General features: G+C 45.6%; 1 protein-coding gene across 2 annotated transcripts in view; it reads left to right on the top strand.

Annotated features, from left to right (window-relative positions):
* SLC36A4 (solute carrier family 36 member 4) overlaps positions 1 to 19,009 on the top strand; it is a 1,175,100-nt gene that overhangs the window by 145,584 nt on the left and 1,010,507 nt on the right. For both annotated transcript variants that reach the window (XM_069639305.1, XM_069639306.1), the window contains exon 3: positions 4,596 to 4,686. In XM_069639305.1, coding sequence (XP_069495406.1) covers positions 4,596 to 4,686 — 91 coding nt within the window. The remainder of the gene's footprint in view (positions 1 to 4,595; positions 4,687 to 19,009) is intronic.

The raw sequence follows: 19,009 nt of genomic DNA on the forward strand, positions 1-19,009 counted from the left end.
CCAACAGATCTAGAGAAAGAACAAAAAGCAGGGGCGAAAGAGGGCAGCCTTGACAGGTGTCCCTGTGCAGTTTGAATTTAGGACAAATCATGCCATTGGTAAGAATCTCCACAGTCGGGCCCTTGTATTAGAGGCCCATCCAATCCATACATTCTAGCCCAACGTTCATAATATTTAACGTTAAGAATAGAAAACCCCAGTGGACACGATCAAAAGCTTTTTCAGCATCCAAGGACATTTCTGCAGCACAATTCTTCAGTTTGTTTACTTCAGATAATGTGAACAGCAGCGTTCATCGCCAAGTGTCTCCCCTTGACGAAACCAGACTGATTGGGGTTCACTAAATTTGGCTAAACCACCTCTAGTCTTCGTGTCAGGACCTTGGACAAAATCTTGTTATCCGAGTTTATGAGGCGTATTGGTCTTTAAATCCCAGGATTCAATTGAGGACTAATATAGCGGCATGCCTAAGTGTAGCCAGAAGTATGCCCTTGCTCTTCCATAAACTAAACATAACCCTCATCAGCCAGAATAACTCATCTTAACTTGCTCAAGTGTCACATCACCCTCTATTGAATATCTCTCTTCTGCAGTGAAACCTGGCAAAGCCTGCTCCTCAAGGTAATGCTCAGTTGACTCTGTGCTAACGGCCTGTGATTCATGGTAAAGATTCTCATAAAAGTCTCTGAACTCCCTGTTTATCTCAGTGGGATCATAAGTAATTCCGCCTTTGCTTCTCTCAATTGCACAGACCACCCTACTGCCAGAGAGGACCTTCAGCCAATGTGCAAGAGACTACATCCCTACCCTCCCTCCTAATAATTGCACCTTGCCTTAAAGAGTGAACATTCTGTCAGATCACTCAAAGGTTTATTCAAATCATACTTCATTTTTATAAATTCCCATTTCTTAACCACATTGTGACGTCTCATCATGTCTTTCTCCAAGTCTTTAATCAAGGCACACTGTGTCTAATTCGATTATGTTCTCCTGACATTTCCGACTAGAGAGTCTAATCTCTACACCCTGCAATACACATTTGAAAGCCTCCCAAACCATATTTAACTTGTCCTCACCATTCATATTCATGCACATAAACTCCTCAGCCTCTCAGACCAACTGATCCCTCAGACCCACATCCTCCAAAATTGTCGTATTCATGCTCCACATGTAAGACTTCTTCCACGAATAAGATAAAGACCTTTCTAATAATCTGACCGCGGCCAGAAATCGAAATATTCTCAATCTCAATACTCATGAAATTCTGTGTGAATGAGCCAGAGGTCAAAACATTGTAAATTCTAGAATAAACATTGTGCACACCTGAGTGAAATGTGTAATCTCTCCATGGAGGGTGTTCAAGCATCCATCTATGCAAGAGACTGACTGAAGTCCTGCATAAGCAAATTAAGGGATTCCCTGTCCTTCTTACCATCACAGTATCTACTGCTACTCCTGTACAATAAAGGATCGAAGACTACATTAAAATCTCCTATCTGTATGTTTTTCTCCTCCATCTGTTGCAAATGACGCCCTACCTCGCCAAAGAATAAGCCACTGTTCACTGTCAGGGCTTGATATGATATTTTATTTCAATTGCGCTCATACACAAGTGTTTCAGAGCATGACAGGGCAAGGGAGGGGAACAATGGAGGACAAAACAACGATCTTACTCGGCCCAGTGACATTGAGAAGTGCAAGTGCACGGGAGAGAGAAGGGTAAAAGGTCAAGGAAGAGAGGAGAAGTGGAAAGTGTTGAGCAAGGGATAAAAAACAACTGGTTGTGTAGCCAGCAAGGTGGCAAGTGCAAGGTTTAAAGCTCAGACAAGGGGTGTCTGATAAGTGCAGGTAAGGGGACTGCAGGGTTATAGATACAGACCCAAGTGCAAGGGTTGCCAGGAGGCAGTGCGGGTGTGTGGCTGGGTGGGCAGGGACCTGGCCCAAAATCAGAGGGTAACCAGGTGCACGGTGCCGAAGCAGACACATCAGCAGGGGAGTGGAAGAGCGAAGGCAGAAGCAAAGAGGAAGGTCTTGAGGTGCTTCCGGAACATGAGATGTCTCTCCTCGTTTCAGAGTGGCAGAGGCTGTTCCAGAGGGAGGCCCCAGCTGAGGAAAGAGATCTATCCCCAACTCATTGCTTGGAGAAGCGACTGGCCCTGATGGAGTTGGAGGTGGAGGAGCAAAGAGCTCGAGTGGGAAGGTATTTACGGAGGGAGAGATGAAGGTATTTTGGACCCAGGCCCCAGAAAGCCTTGTGGAGAATGCAAAGGGTCATTGAATTTAATGCTTGTACCCACTGGGAGCCAATGTAGAGATTTCAGGGCTGGAGAGATACAATCCCAGGGCTTGAGACCAAAGACATGTCTCTCAGTCCTGTTCTGGATGAGTCCCAAGGGGCAGAGAGTAGAAGTAAGCATATTTAGAAAGAGGCTGTTGCAGTAGTCCATCCTGGAGAGAACCAGAGCTCTAGAGACAGTAAGCTTCCGGGGGAAGGAGAGGAAAGGAAGAATACCACTGAGGAGGTGCAGTTGGTAGTTTGACTTCTTAGAGACATCAAAGATGTGAGGTGAAAACGGAGAATGTGGAGTCGAAGATGACCCTGAGGTCCTTAGCCTCACAGGTGGGATCAGGAAGAGGGCCAAAGGAGGCTGGCCACAGAGCGATAGGAAAGAAGGGTGCAGGTATGCAGATGAGGAGAATCTCCGTTTTACTGGCATAAACACAACAGTCAAATCCTGTATTTTAACAGTCAGCGTTACCAACCGGCCCTCCCAGTCCTTCTGCGAGGAAACGATCACTCCAGGGAAATTCTTCTTAATAAGAATGGTCACTTCACTAGAGTTGGAGGAATAGGAGGAGTGAAAAACCTGCTTAACGAAGCCCCTGCACATCTCTTCTGCCTCAAGCCAATGAGTCTCTTGTAAGAGCGTGTCTTTGTTTGATCTGGCTGATGTCAAACGGTGCGGATGCACAGTAAGGCTTACAGCGTCTGGCAAGGCTGGCCATACGGTTGTCTCCTGGAACGTGAATTGTGTAAATAATCCAATGACGAGGAGGCATATGCTATGTCACCTGCGCCATCTGAAGGTAAAATGTCAGAATACTAAGCTGAACATGAAACAAAAAGGGTAGGTATGCTGCCCCTAATCCTTCATTACGCGGGCAAAAGGCTAAACCTCGACACAAGGGGGGCAAATGAAGGATGCTTTCTGTAAGAATAATACATTCGTTTTCCTCGACCCAAAAAGGTGTACAGTGCATAAAAGGTAAATGGGTATAAAAAGACATCACATTCTAAAAAATCCATCGCTACCAATCTGCGCAAAAAAAGGCAAGTGAAAAAGCCATACACCAAAATTAACAGCATATCAGGACATATAGAAAATGATTGTGAGCACATACAAGATCAAAAACATAAAATCCAAACAAAACAATCAGCCTTCTAGTTGAGACAACTTTCCTAGTGTGGTGTTGTCCTCACAACTGAGCTTGAGCGGTGGTGCTCACATATAGTCTCCGCTTCACTAGTTTCAACATCTCTAAAAATCCCTGTTGGGACTAGGTTTTCATCAGGACTAAACTGACATCTCTGAAAAAATGTAATTAACAAAATCTAGTTATCCCTATGTGCTGATTATGCACTGTACACCTTTTAATGCCGAGGAAAACTAATGTCAATTAGGAATTGTATTTGTCTTTTACATGTTGGAACATGTGATTCATGGTTAGGAGGATAGCTATATTGCCAGCATCGCACTTTATAATACGAAATACATATATTATTCTTACAGAAAGCATCCTGCATGTACACCCTTGTGTCTATGTTTAGAATACTAAGCTGGACAGGCAATCTGTCCAGAATCACACGGTTTAGCAGGATACAAATGGCTCACCCACCATGCTTCCACGCCGGAAGGGGCGATGTTTTCCTGCCACTATGTTGTGTGTTTACTGCATCTATTGGGCCATGGCTCATGAAATGGGCCTTGGCACAGATCGGGAACAGTGGGACATATATCGTTTTGTAATATGTAGGGTCAGGAATGTGTGAATGTATGTCCTTTGATATTCTAGCTTGTGTTTTCCTACCTGCGTTTTCCTCGTGTCCAATTTCCGTGCTCTTTGTAGAGTTCTTTTGCACCACCTTTTGTGTGCGTTTGTTTTATGGTTTCTGGCTCAATCCCCACTCATCAATCTTAGTCCTCCCATTGGCCTCTTGATCATTCCAGAAGTACAGTAATCCTACCAACCTAATCCTTTGTCAAAATGACCACAACAATGCATGGAGCATCCCTCTCGGGGACACTCCTTTGCTCTTGGGGACGCCTATGTGGAATCCATTCAATCCTGGCTATGTGTTGGCTTTGATGTGGCCCCTGGCAGGACATCACATTAAGCTTTGTGTGTTGATTCCAAAGAGATGTCCAAGGGGCGTCGCTAGCTGTGATGCTCCTTCATGTCTTCACTGCAGTAGAGCAAGCAGCACACTTGCCAGCCCTACCGAACTTTCAGGGCTTACTGAGGATAGCCTATGTTTTTGCCACCATCATTATTGTTCATGGATTAATTATTTTTTGTTTTGCTCTTCTTTTCAGGTTTTTGCAAACTCTTATACACATTTTAAAAGGAAACATTGGAACTGGACTTTTAAGTCTTCCTCTTGCAATGAAAAATGCAGGAATGTTGGTAAGTTTTTTTTTTCCATTTAATAATAAACACAGTATTTAATTTCTGTTTTTTTAGTAAATCTTGCTTAGAGGCTATAAACAAAATCTGTGATCATTCCTACACAAAATAGCCCTTTGGCTCTTCATTACATTATTTATGTTCTTATTAATAACATCTGAACATGGGTCGCATTAGGTGAACTGGGGTAAAGTTCCAGTTTGTGTACATTGGCATGCAAATGATTAGGGCGGTGCACCAAACAGCAACTTGTGCCTATTTCAGAAAAAATGGCAGGGTCTTTTGCTTAAACTCTGTATCAACTGTGTAAAAGCAAATGCTGCCAACCATAATGCCACTTCATGTGGAAGTGCTAATGACTGCGTGCCCTGTGCAGGAGCAGGCCGGAGTGGAGGCCTGAGAGGTGGATGCAGGACATGACTGAACTCACTCTCATGGGAGTTGGGGCAGAGTCCCATCGGTGAGGCTGGGAAGTCTGGTGTGAGAAAGCTGGTGAAGCGACCAGCACATACTACATGATGCTGACCCTGGAGGAAGTAAACAGGGCACCCTTCAAGGCCCCCCGCCCCATTGCCAGCTGGTTACCAGGGTCACTAGCCAACCACTGAAGGTGACAAGTGAGACAGACGTGGACAGAGCAGACCGCGATCTGTAGATGGGGGCGGGGGATCGTGTTCCTGGCACCCGCTGTGGGAGAAGCGCAGATTCTGATCCACATCCCGACCATGAACTCTCTGGGTTTCAGGTACAAAGAAAACAATGAAGAACACTAGCAGCCATCCCAGAGATGTCAATACGTCTCACGCCGGTGCAGAGAAACCCTGTGGAATTAGTTGGCCACCTTGACTGGCATCCCTGATACCAAAATAAACCCTTACCCCCGAGTGCCATAAACTGGCAGTTAGGCATTAAACCATTAGTAGGGTGAGGGAGTAGTTCTTGCAGGAGGGACTATAACTGAGCCTACTTGGCTGCACCAATGCCCAAGTTACTGTCAGAGCTGAAACTAGAAGGCATGAGTAGGTGAAGGTGTAGGAGTTTGGAGAAGAGGAAGCAGTGTAGCAGCATGTGTAGAGAGCAAGGAGGGGAGGGAAGAGGCAAAAGGAAAGTGTTGGAGGAGTAAAAGATCAGGAAAGTGGTTAAAGGGGGTCAGAGGTGGGGAAGGTGGACATTGGAGGAGGGTGGGGTGGTACAGAGAGGCCTGGAGCCAACAACCGCCCTTGGCCAAGCCAAGAGAGCCATCAATTGGAGATGGTGTTGGAACAGTGGGGTTTGTGCTGTAGTGCACAGCCCGCAGGAGCCCGGGATACTAATGTTCAGCTCTTCCACAGTTGTTGCCAGCACTGGATGAATAGACAGGACACCCTCTGTAGCCTTCTGACTGTATCGGTTCTTAGTTTTTCCATTTCTTGTCTCATTTATTTTGCTCATAGATGCTCTGCAATGATTGAGTCTGCTTCACCTGTCCTCTTACCTTTTCTTCCTTCTTCCTTCTCTTCTTGCCTCTTCCCTTCCTGAGGGATTTTGGATCTTTCACAATCCTCTACTCTTTCCCTGCTTTTCGTTCCTGGCTTCACCCTTCCACCCTTCCACGCTGGTCTTTCCCCCTCTTTTCTTTGTTGATAAGTCCACCATCCGCCACCTCCACTGACTTTCACCCACTCTGTGTCTTTCAGCTTTTTTCTTCTGGCCGTTCAACTTTCCCCTCTTTTTCCCCCGCACCTCCAGCTCTTTCAATTCTCTAAGCTCCATTTCTTAACTTTTTCTCCTCCCCCTCCTCACTCCAACTACCTCCCTCCAGCCTCCTTTCCCCTCGTCGCCTTTCTCCACCCCAGTACCTCCGCCGCTGTCCTGTTTACTTTCCTCTCACTCCTCGCTCACCCTTTCTCTACCACTACTGCTGTTGTCCTTCCAACACCGACAGTTAACAAAGGGAGCTTAAGTCATGATGCGGGCCCGGTGCAGGCCTGCTTCTGTGTTGGCGAATTCCACACTATGCTCTGCTTTGATGCAGCTAACACTGAGCGCAGGGAACACTTTTCAAAATTAGAAATGTTCTTCGTAATTGTCTCTGGGTGGGGTGATCTATGATATGATAGGTTAGCTTAATACCCAGAGGTTTCTAAGCACGGACCTGGGGATCGAACCTGTGTTGCTCCGTGTCGTCTTGCTTCCAAGGTGAGCACGCTGGCGCTGAGATATCCTCCCATTCTGCACATTCTCATCACACTAGGCAACACATTTTGTGGTACAGGCTGTTTACACTCAGCCACCGAGGCCAGGATTTTTTGTGTGTGTAAACTATAAGCGTCTACATTGTGTCGCGCTTCTTGACCAGCATCCCTCTTTTGGACATTCTTTTTTTGTTTTTAAACTTTTATTTAATGCTGGCAAAAAGGTACAACAGTGACATAAGGAGCTGGTCACACATTACCTTTCTTGGTATACATGGTGAAAGCAGTGAATGGTATTTCTAGGTACATCCTACAAGCAGTGATTATTGATTGGGAGTGACAGACAGGTTACATGTCAAGTCACCTAAGTTGCAGCTCTAACAGACAGATATGATTGGAAGCCTGCCCATGTATCACGGGGTCTGGAGTGTGTGGGGAGAATGGAGATATACAAGTCTTAGCACTCCTGTGCCCAGGTCAACGCTACAAGCCATTCTTTCCTGCAGGGGGATTGGGGCATTTGTTCTTCCATTTTAAAAGGACGGCCATCTTGGCTATCAAACACGCACTATTCACGAATACATAGTGAGGTTTGCTGTGGATTGTTGGCCATATACCGAAGAGTTGACCTAGGGGGTTTCGTTCCAGCGACAGGTCTATTACTTCCGCTATCATATATATTACCTGGTCCCAGTAGGCCCGCAGCTGTGGGCAGGACCAGAACATGTGTAGGTTTTCGGTTGGGGTATCCCGGCATCTGGGGCAGCAGTGTGGCTGCGATGGGGTCATTTTGGACAATCTGGCCATTGTGTAGTAGTCTATTTAGGAGCTTAAATTGTATGAATTTAAACCTAAAGTTTATAGAAACTTTGTTAGTGTGTGTACACATTCGGGTCCATTGCTCATCCATGAGGTCAAGGCCCAGTTCTCGGGACCATCCCTGTCGTGCACACGAAGTGAGTGGTGAAGTGGCTTCTAATAACATCTTGTATAATGTAGACAGAGTGTGTCTGCAGTCCCCTGAATTAGCGATATATGCTAGACATGCATTTCCTGGGGGTTCCTCTGGGTACAACGGCCATCTAGCCAATATGGCCGCCAATAGCCTATAATATTGCAGTCGATCCCCTGCTTGTCGTCCCGTGACCGGGTTTCCAAGTAGATGACGTGATAAATGTACCCTCTGGGAAGATATCAGCTAGAGCCCTGTAACCCAAGTTTTCCCATTTTATCTGGATCGCCCTTTCCCATGTCGGCTGAAGCTCTGGGAATTTCCACAGGGGTAGCCAACGGTAGTAGGGTCTGTCGGTACCCAAGAGGGCGAACGTCGTGCGCCATTCTCAAAGTGTGGCAGTGACTGGATCGAATGGGCAATCGTCTCGGTAGTGTTAGTCTAGTATTAGTGTTTTAGGATCCGAGTCTGCAGCGGCTAGTGTCTCCAGCTTGATGTTTGGTGGGGACGATACCATGGGTACCAGAACATGGCAAAATGTGCCTGGGCAACTGTCCAGTACAACTCTAGGTTTGGAGCAGTGAACCCCCTTTTCTCATATGGATAAGTCATCTCTATTCACGGTTTCTGTGTATGTTCTAAGTGTGGTATAGTTATCTTGCAGTAGAGAATCATCTCGCGATCTTGACACAACCACCCCTAAGTATTTATTTTGATTGGGTGACCATCTGAGAGAGGTGTTGTTGGTGAGGGCGACTATCTCAGATTTTGAAGCATTAATTGTGAAGCCTGAGACTTCACTGATGCTCGTCATGTCTTGGATGATCGGCATCAGGTTAACTAATGGGTCTCTAACGTAGAGCATGACATCATCTGCATAAAGAAAAATGATCTCTGGGGCGCCCGTCAAGCGGATTCCGCGATGGCCGTGATGTTTCCTGATTTATTCCGCCATTGGCGCAATAGCCAGGGCGAAGAGGATAGGGGAGAAGGGGCAGCCTTGATGGGTCCACCTTTCCAGCTGGAATAAGGAGGACGTGTGTTAGTTGATGCGGACCCTAGCAAGTGGTTGTGTATACAACCGTTTAATATATTGTAGCATCTTGAGCCCAAATACCATCATTTCTAGGGTCACAAAGAGGAAGTCCCAGGCAACCATATCAAAGGCCTTTTGGGCATCTATTGTCACTCCCACTGCCTGTGCTTCGGGGTCTATTCTGGCCCTTATATTGAACAATCGTCTGATATTGAGTGCAGTAGATCTCCCGGGGATGAATCCAGCCTGGTCGGGATAGACCAGGTGTGGCATCAGCGGTAGAAGTCTATTGGCCAGGACTTTCGCGTACATTTTAGTGTCACAATTTGACTCTTTTTGAACATTCTAATGTTGGGAGCTATGTTGTAAAAATGAATATGTTAATAATGTTATTCATATGCAGGTGTTTAAAAAGGTGTGCAACAAGAAACACCCTATTCTATGTAGGATTTTTAGCTCTTGCAAGGGTGCAGAAGGAGGAGACTGACACACATGTGGCATGGGGATTGTTATAAACCTTTATTAGTCAAGAAAATAAAGAGAAAACCTAACTCTCCCTATATCTAAGGGGGGGCTTCCCTGCCTCAACTAAAACACTATGGGTTCTGTCAGAATGTCCGCGGACATTAATAGTCAACCGTCCTGTGTCAAAAATCCTATTTCTGTCACTCACACTAAAATAGAGAAAAGGTAGACCTTCCTGGTCCAGAAGAATGACTCCCTTTTTCTGGACTGGGGATAAAAGCTCACTCCCATGTTTTGACTCTTCTTCCCCGGGTCAAAATTGTCCTCCAACTATTCTCTCTGTCAGGCACGCTGCTTAACTTTTGACACTTTGTATCACAACGTTTTTTCAGCTTTAGTTCAGCACTACCAGAGGGAATGACTCCCTCTTCCCCTGGCGTCCCCATCTTCCCCTGGCCTTGGTTATCAGGAGAATGATTCCCTTCTACTGGTATCTTGACTTCAGAGTTCGCTACAACCACCAGGGGGAATGATTCCCTTCCCCATGTCTCTTTTCACTTAATTGCCCAATTTAACACCACCAGGGGGAATGACTCCCTTCCCCTGACCTCTCTTTCACTTTGGTTTCACAGTTCAACATTTACATTCTTTCATTTTGTGGGTCCCATCCCAGGCTTCCCCATCTCCAGACTTTGGCAGACTTTGTTCACTTTCCTGCCAAGTACTGCCATGAGGAAGATGGTTTGTACTCCTCTTCTCTTGTAGGTGCGGGTCCCAGACCTGTATTTCTCTTCTTTTTTGTATTTGGGTACTTGGAGCCCTTTCCTCCCAAGTAATGTCACGAGGAAGATGACTCTGATCTCTTGTTCCTGGGTCCTCAACCCTTCCCTAGAGTTCAGTGGCTTTACTGGAACACCAGCCAGACCGCAATCCCTCCAATCTTCACAATTCTCTCTTCAGGGTCCTATATCTTGTTTTCCCCCTCTCCGGGTTCGTGTGTGTAACTTCAGAGTTCTCATTGGGCCCAGACCCTTCTTGGCCTCTTCCCCAGCCTCACGACCCTTGGGTCGTATGGATTAGGCCTGCTATCCTCCCTACAATCCCAGCCAGTCTGACCGTCGCTGCTGCTACTTTATGGACTCCTGCGCACAGTGGTGGCTCTCCTGGGGACTAGAGGTGGCCGTCCGTTACTCCTCCACAGTCGTCATCTTCTCACGTCTGCTTCTGTGACCTGTGGCTACCAGAAATGTAAGTATGGCTCTGGGACCCCGCAGTCCACCTTCTTACGGATCCTTTACCTTTGTCAAAGAACCGACTGACGCCAGGTCCCGGAGAGCTACCTTGTGCTACTCGCCGGCTTCTTCTGCTTTCCGGTTTCCGCCGTCTGCTCCCGTGCCTCACAGCTGCCATGCCTGCTGTTGCTCAGGGGCTGGCTTGACGACAGGGCAAGTACTTCTTTCCTTTTTATTGTAACTGGGAAAATAAAACTAGAATGCTCATTCGAGTTCTCACCAATGCTTTTCATCATTCCACACCTCCTCCTCGTCTCAGTACTTAAAAAAAAAAAAAAACAATTTTATAATTTTTTCAACACACCATAACGTACAGACTTCCAAATACAATTGCATCTCCACTTATTGCGGAATCATTTCTGTGTATCCCTCCACCTCCCCACACCCTAGCCTAATGCGCCACTACCTCCTTCCGTTGCATCAACTGCCTCATATATACCACATCACCCACTGATTATTTTGCTGGGGCTTCCCCTCCCATATGTGCTTCGGTATACCTGGAGGCCATCAGTTCCTGCACTATCTGCTTCCATGAACCAAAGTCCACATTCTGCTCCCCTTGACCCCTTCGTATTGCCTCTTGCCACACTGTGGTTTCCGCCAATGTCCATTCCTGGAGGTCGCTCCACCACCGATTTATATCTGGGCCCTTAGATATTTTCCAGCCCATTGCTAGCTGGCGCTTTGCTAGGATCTTTACTAGGTCTTTCAGCTTATTCAAGTGCCTAGCTGGCTTTGGGTATGTGAAGATGCCTAACATACATGCCTTGGGGGATCCTATGTCCAATGTTATGCCCACCTTGGCTAATGCCCGGGCTATCTCGTCCCGGTACTGGCGGATCTTCCTGCATGCCCAGAACATGTGTATCAAGTCTGCATCACTTGCTCCACATTTGGGGCAAGACTGCTCCTTGGATTTGTTAAACTTAGCTATTCTCCCCTGGGTTAAATAAGCCCTGTGGGTTATATACAATTGTATGAGCTGGAATGTAGCGTTCCTGGACACTTTTTTGTGATAAGCCATTATTCTGCCCCATACAGCATCTGTCAATGACTCCTGCAGGTCTGTCTACCAGCTGAGCCTGGCCTGCCCATTCATGTCCCCTCCCTCCAACATTAATAGTTTGCATATCCTGGAAACAGCGTGGCCCCCTTCTGAAATATCGTAAAATGTTCCTATCCCTTCATCTTCTTGCAAATTTTGTCTGTCCTCGGCCATTTTCGCCTCAGTATAGTGATGAGCGAGGCATATATCACATGCTGTCCCTCATGTATACCTGTCTAAGACGTGAGTTGCCAAAGTCCAACGGTTTGCCTTCTCGTACTAAGTCCCCCACCGTTACCACTCCCATCAGCCACCAGTACCTCCTCACATTTAATCTAAGTTGTGATGCCTCCTATCTTAATGCCACTATTGGGATCTGGGGAGAGTACGGTGCGTCCTTCTTTAGCATGGCTCTGACCCACATCGTCTTACCCAACCTCAACAGCAGTGGAGCCTTCAAGGTGCACTATGGCCCCATCCATATCCTCTCTCTCAGGTAAAATGGGGTACATGCTGACTGCAACAGCTTCCTGAGTCTGCTCGTCCAACAGCCAGCCCGTGACATACTGTAGCTGGCTCGCACGAAAATATGCCTCAAAATTAGGTACCTTTTTCCCTCCCTGGTCATACGGTCTCTAATTTTGACAGTGCCATCCTACATCTGTAGTTATGCCATAGAAACCCTCAGCCTTTTGTATTTAGCTTCCTGAAAAAACCTATAGGTATATTGAATGCTATGTAAGCAAAGAAGTGTAACAACCTCGGGAGCACCTCCATCTTAAATAGTGCCGCCCTCCCCATCACCGAGAGCAGTAACCTAGCCCAAAAGGTCATAGATTTCTCAATATTACCTATCGCTTTCATCTGTGCATATTCTACCTTGGGGTCATGGAAAGTGTCTGCTCCTAGGTATCTAAACAAAGTTACTGCCCACTGGATCGGCAGCACAGGTAGGGTTCTAAGGGGTTTTCCTGTGTACCCTGTCAGTGGGAACATGCAAGATTTCTGGGTGTTTATTGTGATACCCGACAGTTCTGCGTATCTCTCAAGCACAAGAATATACTGTAAATTAGTTTCTGGGTGTTGCAAGTATAATAACATGTCGTCAGCGTATAGAGATATCAAATTAACCGCGCCCCTAACTGCTATAACTGCCTCATGGAATTCTTTCCTAAAGTACGCTGCCAGTGGCTCCAACAAGACTGTACAATCCCCCCTAGCACCTTCTAGTGCTTAATGTTTCATTTCTCTTGTGTGCCTATGGTTGCTTTGAGCCTCATGATGATGGAGCAATGGCAAGTGGAAAATACTGAATCTCTCAGTACGAAGAGCAGTGAGTCCTGTGTGATTGGGGTTCAGACATTCCAGCCCTAGAAAGCAATTCACATTATAATCTAGTTTTAGGAATAGGGGGGTGTAGGTGTAGTTTGCTGGTCAAAGACAGAAGAGTTGAATTGGCTGCTGAAATGTCCATGCTCACCCTATCTCCTCCTTTGTATCTCCCATGTCATCATTTACATTGGAGGAGTTACCAAAGAAATGTCATTTATATTTATGAAATATGTGAGATTAAGACCACAGAAACTGAGGTTCACAAGCAAAAGGTAAAATTTACATTAATCATATGGTTACTCATTGCATTATGCAGAAGTTCTAGGCTAGTGTTCATGAATGTTTGATTTATGCATTGACTTGTTATCATATAGCATGCCCATGCCACAATGGCAACGAATATGCAATGTCAGAATGCTGATGCCATTTTGTGTATGCCACATTGGAGGCGTCCCTTCACAAGTTGAGGGTGGAGCAACTAGGTAACACGGTGTAGCGTCAGAAGAATGAGGGTCCAGTCAAGTAGTAGGAGCTGGTGGGCCATTTTTAGTGTTGGCTATTCAATGGTGTTCCAGTGCCACCTATATGCCAAAACGTTTGCCACAGGAGTAAAGATAGGATGGACATGGGATGTGAGGTGGGATAAACAGCCGGTTGCTGTTTGGCTCTTTCACCTACCCATTCACTGCCCCTGGGCCTGATGATTCTTGTGGCCATTCCCAGCCTCTACCTGCCACCACAGCCCTCCTAAACACCCACCCGAGGGATTTCTTTAAGCTCGCTCGATCACTCTGTAACATCAAACTGTGTTGTTTTGTGTATCTCGTTTAAGAGATTTTCTGAAAGTAATGGCTTAATTGCAGCTGCAGTCCAGGTCCTAATTGCTTCCTACAGCCGGTTTAAACTTAGAAACCCTGTAATGTTCATTTAATGAGACGCACTGCTTTCTACAGTTTAATGATCCAGTAATGCTCATGCATGGACAACTGTGGAACTCAGGTTGCTGTTATCTTGCAGTATCTTGCAGTACATAACAGTAACCAATATTTTAAATAAAACAACAGAGTTGGGATATTACTTAATTGAGCTATACATCACATAGTTAATCTAATAAATTGTTTGCAGCTAATAGCTGTGGCAATGGGTGAATAGCTTGCAAGGGTCAAAACAAATGACACTAGCCTAAGGTCATAACAGTGAAAGAATTTAAGACAGTGTTCACCAATTGCACTACACCCTAAATATGTTCTCCAAAGAAATCCTTTGTCCTTCAATGATACACTATGTTACAGAAACAATACTTGTTGCGTTTGGTGAACATTTTCTTTACTGTGTTTCTGCCAACACGTGTTTCGACCTACAGACTCAGGTCTTCTTCAGGGCATTTAACCCAATAGTTGTACCCAATTTATAAACAACACAAACAGCAATTTTTACAAACAACATAAAAAGTTACATTTTATACATTACCATCAGTTTTGTAATCCAAATCCACAAAGTGATATATCCATATATGGTATAGTAACCAATGGGGTTTACAGGGAAAAGGAAGAGAAGCATATGAAAACATTTGTTACTTTCACTTGAAAACGCAAAACATTATATGAGAAAACATCACTTCCAAATTCAGTACTTAACCTTAAATCACCATATTTCAGAAGTGCTTACCTCCACCACTGTGGTCATGTGTCCACCACCAATGCACGGAGAACCTGTCTTAGGTATACAAAAACTCTAGTGAAACGCTGATTGTGCTTCACTGTAACATAGTAGTGCTCGCCAATGGTTATTTATACCCCAAGTGGAATACTCTTGATGTGACATCTTATATCTTGACTAAAACTACCTGCTAGTGTCCTCCTGCAGGTTAACCAAATTCATCTGCAAAAATCTCATAATTACCGTACGTCGAGATTGATGATTGTTGTGTGGCAACCGAACCACAATTCCTGTATCTTTAATATCCTCAATACTGCACTTGAAAAAAATTCTTACTCAACATCATGCCCTACAATTATAATTATGCACAAGTTCAGTGACCTACCCACATTAATATAGGTCCACACTTCAAATTGTATTAATTGTAAAGGGTAATTACCTTAAATTAATGGTGTAATCTGTTAATCTTGGGAAGTCTAGTTAAACCTTTCTACCAAATATATTAGTTTGGCCAATCCGTTCCCACATTGGAGAATCCCTGCCTTTGACCATATTGAGAATACTTTAAGTACCAAAAAACTTCTTTGAAAATGCCCATCACCATATTACCCATAATGGTGAGGAGAGGGCTTATCTTCTACTTTCTATATATGTTTAATGGAAAGCAAAAACAATATTCAGTATACTTTCCAAATATACCTAAAAAAGTAACGTGCACATCAGTCATCCAATTTAAATGTCACTATAACCATCATATCCTTATGATCACTTGTTGAAGGTTGTGAACTGATTCCAACTTTCCACTTGATGAAGGGCATCTTAGGCCCCTAGGCCTAATGGTGGCAGTTCACAGCGGTCTACAAAGCATCTGGTGCTGCCTTTTAGAATATCCTGTTTATACTCCTTGTGACGTCAGAGCATCTGTGACGTCAGTCACGTAGTGGCTAGCGTTATTTCTATTTTAAATAACAAAACAACTTAAAGGAATGGTTCGGTCAAACATTTTTATTGTCCCTACGGGTCGGCCATGTGTTTTTAACCCTAAGTCGCACGATTTTAGAAAACTTTCCTATGGACCTTACCCGAGTTTTCGTCCATTAAACACACGCGAAAACAGGCACCAGTGCGCTGCCATTTTGTCATAATCCTATCACTTGCCCCATCGCCCTGGCTGACCTGCTTTTGCGGCACTAAATCATATCCCCCGCCCCTGAGCCTGTCATCAGCAGACGCGTACCGCCCATCTCTCATGTCAACAATCGCTGCACTTCAGCTAATGATGTGTCGCCATGGAAACGGCATGAAGCCTCTTTAGTCAATAAGTATAAACAGGCCGTTTCACAACACACAGCAGCAGATTTTCGATTCCATTCCTCTCTGTGTTACTTTGAGTATTCTGTGACTCATTTCTGTGCTCTGGTCAGCTACCTTCGTTGCTTGTAGCCCGTGTGAACAGATTCCAGTACCACCGCTATAAATTATTTTCGTTTGTTTACCACACAATGGCTACAATAATGCCCTACATGTACAAGCCCGAGTATACTGAGTAGGAACTACTGGAAAGGGAAACATGCGAAAACGATGGTGCTTCGGATGGCAGTTGGCAGGACGAATCAACAGCTGAAGAGCCTGGACCTAGTCGCATGGACGGTGTTTCCACCTGGTGCACATGCAATCGGTGCGAGCTAATGCCAACCGAGGACGAGAACTGCTGCTGCTGTGAAAATTCGGGATGCGTGGCCTACATTTCGGAAGTCGAGCCATGGCCGCAATGCATCACCGAGCTGCCAGACTTCAGGGCAGCCTGCCTCACATGGTCCGTATTGAGTATAATGATGGTGCTTATGCACGAACTTCACGCAACTGTTGGTCCTCGTAATCCGAGTAACGAGTAAGTATACTCTGCTTGTGATGCCACTCCTATTTCATGGTCTTCTACTATATCCAAAATTACATATACATATCATGTTAACGCATGAAAGTCGTTCAATAGTGTGCAGTCTCTAGATAGCATTTGTCCAAGCAGAATGCCATTAGTTAAAAGAATTGTCATTGACAACAAACGTTTAATAAACTTATCTTCATTTAAAAACAGTTTGTATCATTCTTTTTCACAGGTGGTACCGGCTGGTGACCTATCGTTCCTTTACATGGTGGCTTCACAGAAGGCTTGGACACCGCGTTCGAAGAGTGCCGTTGGTGCCATAAGACAACCTTTCCCGAGTGACAGCGGTCAGTACAGGGGATTTTCCCTTGCTGTGCTGCAACCTGACCTGTACAATGTGTAAATTCTTGTATTTTTGTGCCATCAAAATAAGATACAAAGGGCCTCATTACGACCCAGGCGGTAAGTTACCGCCTGGGTCGTACCTTTACCACCATGGCGTAAACTGCGTTTACGCCATGGTGGTTGGTGGACTTACCGCCCCATTCCGAGGTTGGCGGGGCGGTAAGTCCCCAATCCCCATTTACCCTTCCCCATTCCCATTTTTGCCCCATAGGGCATAATGGGAGTGGGGAAGGCGTTAATTACGCCACCGTAAATTACGGTGGCGTAATTAACAACATGGTCCCTTAGCGCCATGGATTTTAACACCTGCTAAAAGCAGGTGTTAAATCCGCCATGGCGCTAAGGGACCTCGGAATCAGGCGGTAAGGGTCGGCGCTGTTTACGCCGCCGTAAACCCCTTACCGCCTGGGTCCTAATGAGGCCCAAAATAAAACACCACATATATTTCAACAATGGTTGTTTCAATTTTTTAAATGAATGAAGTGTGTCTCCATTCAAGGATGGACGTCGGACATCTGTGCTCCGAATGGGTGAAGGTCAGGTCGCTGTGAAGCGGGGTGGTCACTATCTAAGCTAACATAATATATTCTCAATAATGCATGCACTAAATAACACTTGTTCAAAGTCTTTCAGTAGGTTATGTCTCTATAAAAGTCACACATATATCTATACTATCAATTAACATTGGATTATACAGGCCTTAGGTTAAGGGTCTTGACCACTATAATACACTGGTTGAAGTGTGGGTCTGTGCTCACAAGAATCTCCGGTATGTGTCATTTGTTATTGATAGGCAACGATATACTATGGTAGGGGTCTAATGTTAGTTGGGGATCTGCTAGGTGGGCATCATGGCCTGGTCAGTGGTCTGGCACATGAAGAGAATACCTTGCAGGGACACAGGGTCAGAATGGCAGTAAGTTTCCACTGGCAAGGGTGCGTGGGCAAGAACACGTTTGTGGAGATGAACGAGCTACGTGCTTTGTTCAGGCTGGTTCACACAGTGATCTTAGAGGAAGAGTGATGTGTTACATTTATTAGCTGTTGTAAATACCTCCAGAGTTTTCCAGTCAGAGTGGGAACGAGGGTGGGGGCCATGTGCTCTGCGCGCTCTACTATCTCAGTGAGGCCTGGTCACCAAGATGGAGTCAAAAGGGGGTACAAAAATGGATGCCCCGTGTCCTGCTCAGTGGTCCCATCTACGCGAATGTCAACCAAAGTTAACATCACATAAGGGCAAGGGGCGAACCCACTACTGGAGGCACTTGGTCCGAGTTTCTACTGAGAAGTAAAGGATGAGAGGGGACGTGATGGCCCCTTGCTCCCACATACTTTCCTGCACGCCCACTGGCCCATCCCCCCCCGATGAAAGGCATTTCGCACCCGTGGATGAGCACTGCCATGGTGTGCTGTCAGGGGCGATAACGGCCAAGGTGCCAAACACCATGTACACTTCAAAAGGTATCCCACACCCAGGGGCAATCGCTCACATGGCCTCCTCAGACCCCTTGTCTCCAGGCAGGCCAAGCCTGACGCTGGCCGCCCCCCTGCAAACCACATAATACCACGACATACACACGTCATTCATTCACAAACACACCCCTGTTTCTAATACTTTATAAACCACTTGATATGTCTCATGAGAACATCTTTGTGCTTTGCAAGTCAACTCCTGAACGTTCTACCTGAGAAGCACTGAGATCTATGCTAATCTGCTCGTCGTTGTGCCATCTGTGACCGCTTCGAGCAAACTCGTCAGTGTGCTACCTGTGGCCATCTACATGTTCTCCTGCAACATACTGCTCGGCCTGCTGAATCCAACTGTTTGTTGGTCAAGGTAAGGCCATGTATCCTAGTCATATTTCAGTCATTTTTAAATTTCTATCTATTTTCGATTAGAGTACCCAATAGTGCTATGTTCATTTGGCTCAATGCTGTTGACTTGAGTTTCAATTGATATGCTATCGATAGATCTATTTATTTTCATCTGTGTCAATTGTCATCGAATTGCATCCTTCGGGGGTCCAGTCTATAATGTAAGCACGTTTCCTTCTCGTGCAAGACAGAACATCCAAGGG

This window comes from Ambystoma mexicanum, chromosome 7q (assembly GCF_040938575.1).
Source record: "Ambystoma mexicanum isolate Mex_15411 chromosome 7q, UKY_AmexF1_1, whole genome shotgun sequence".
In the NCBI taxonomy this organism is placed as follows: domain Eukaryota; kingdom Metazoa; phylum Chordata; class Amphibia; order Caudata; family Ambystomatidae; genus Ambystoma; species Ambystoma mexicanum.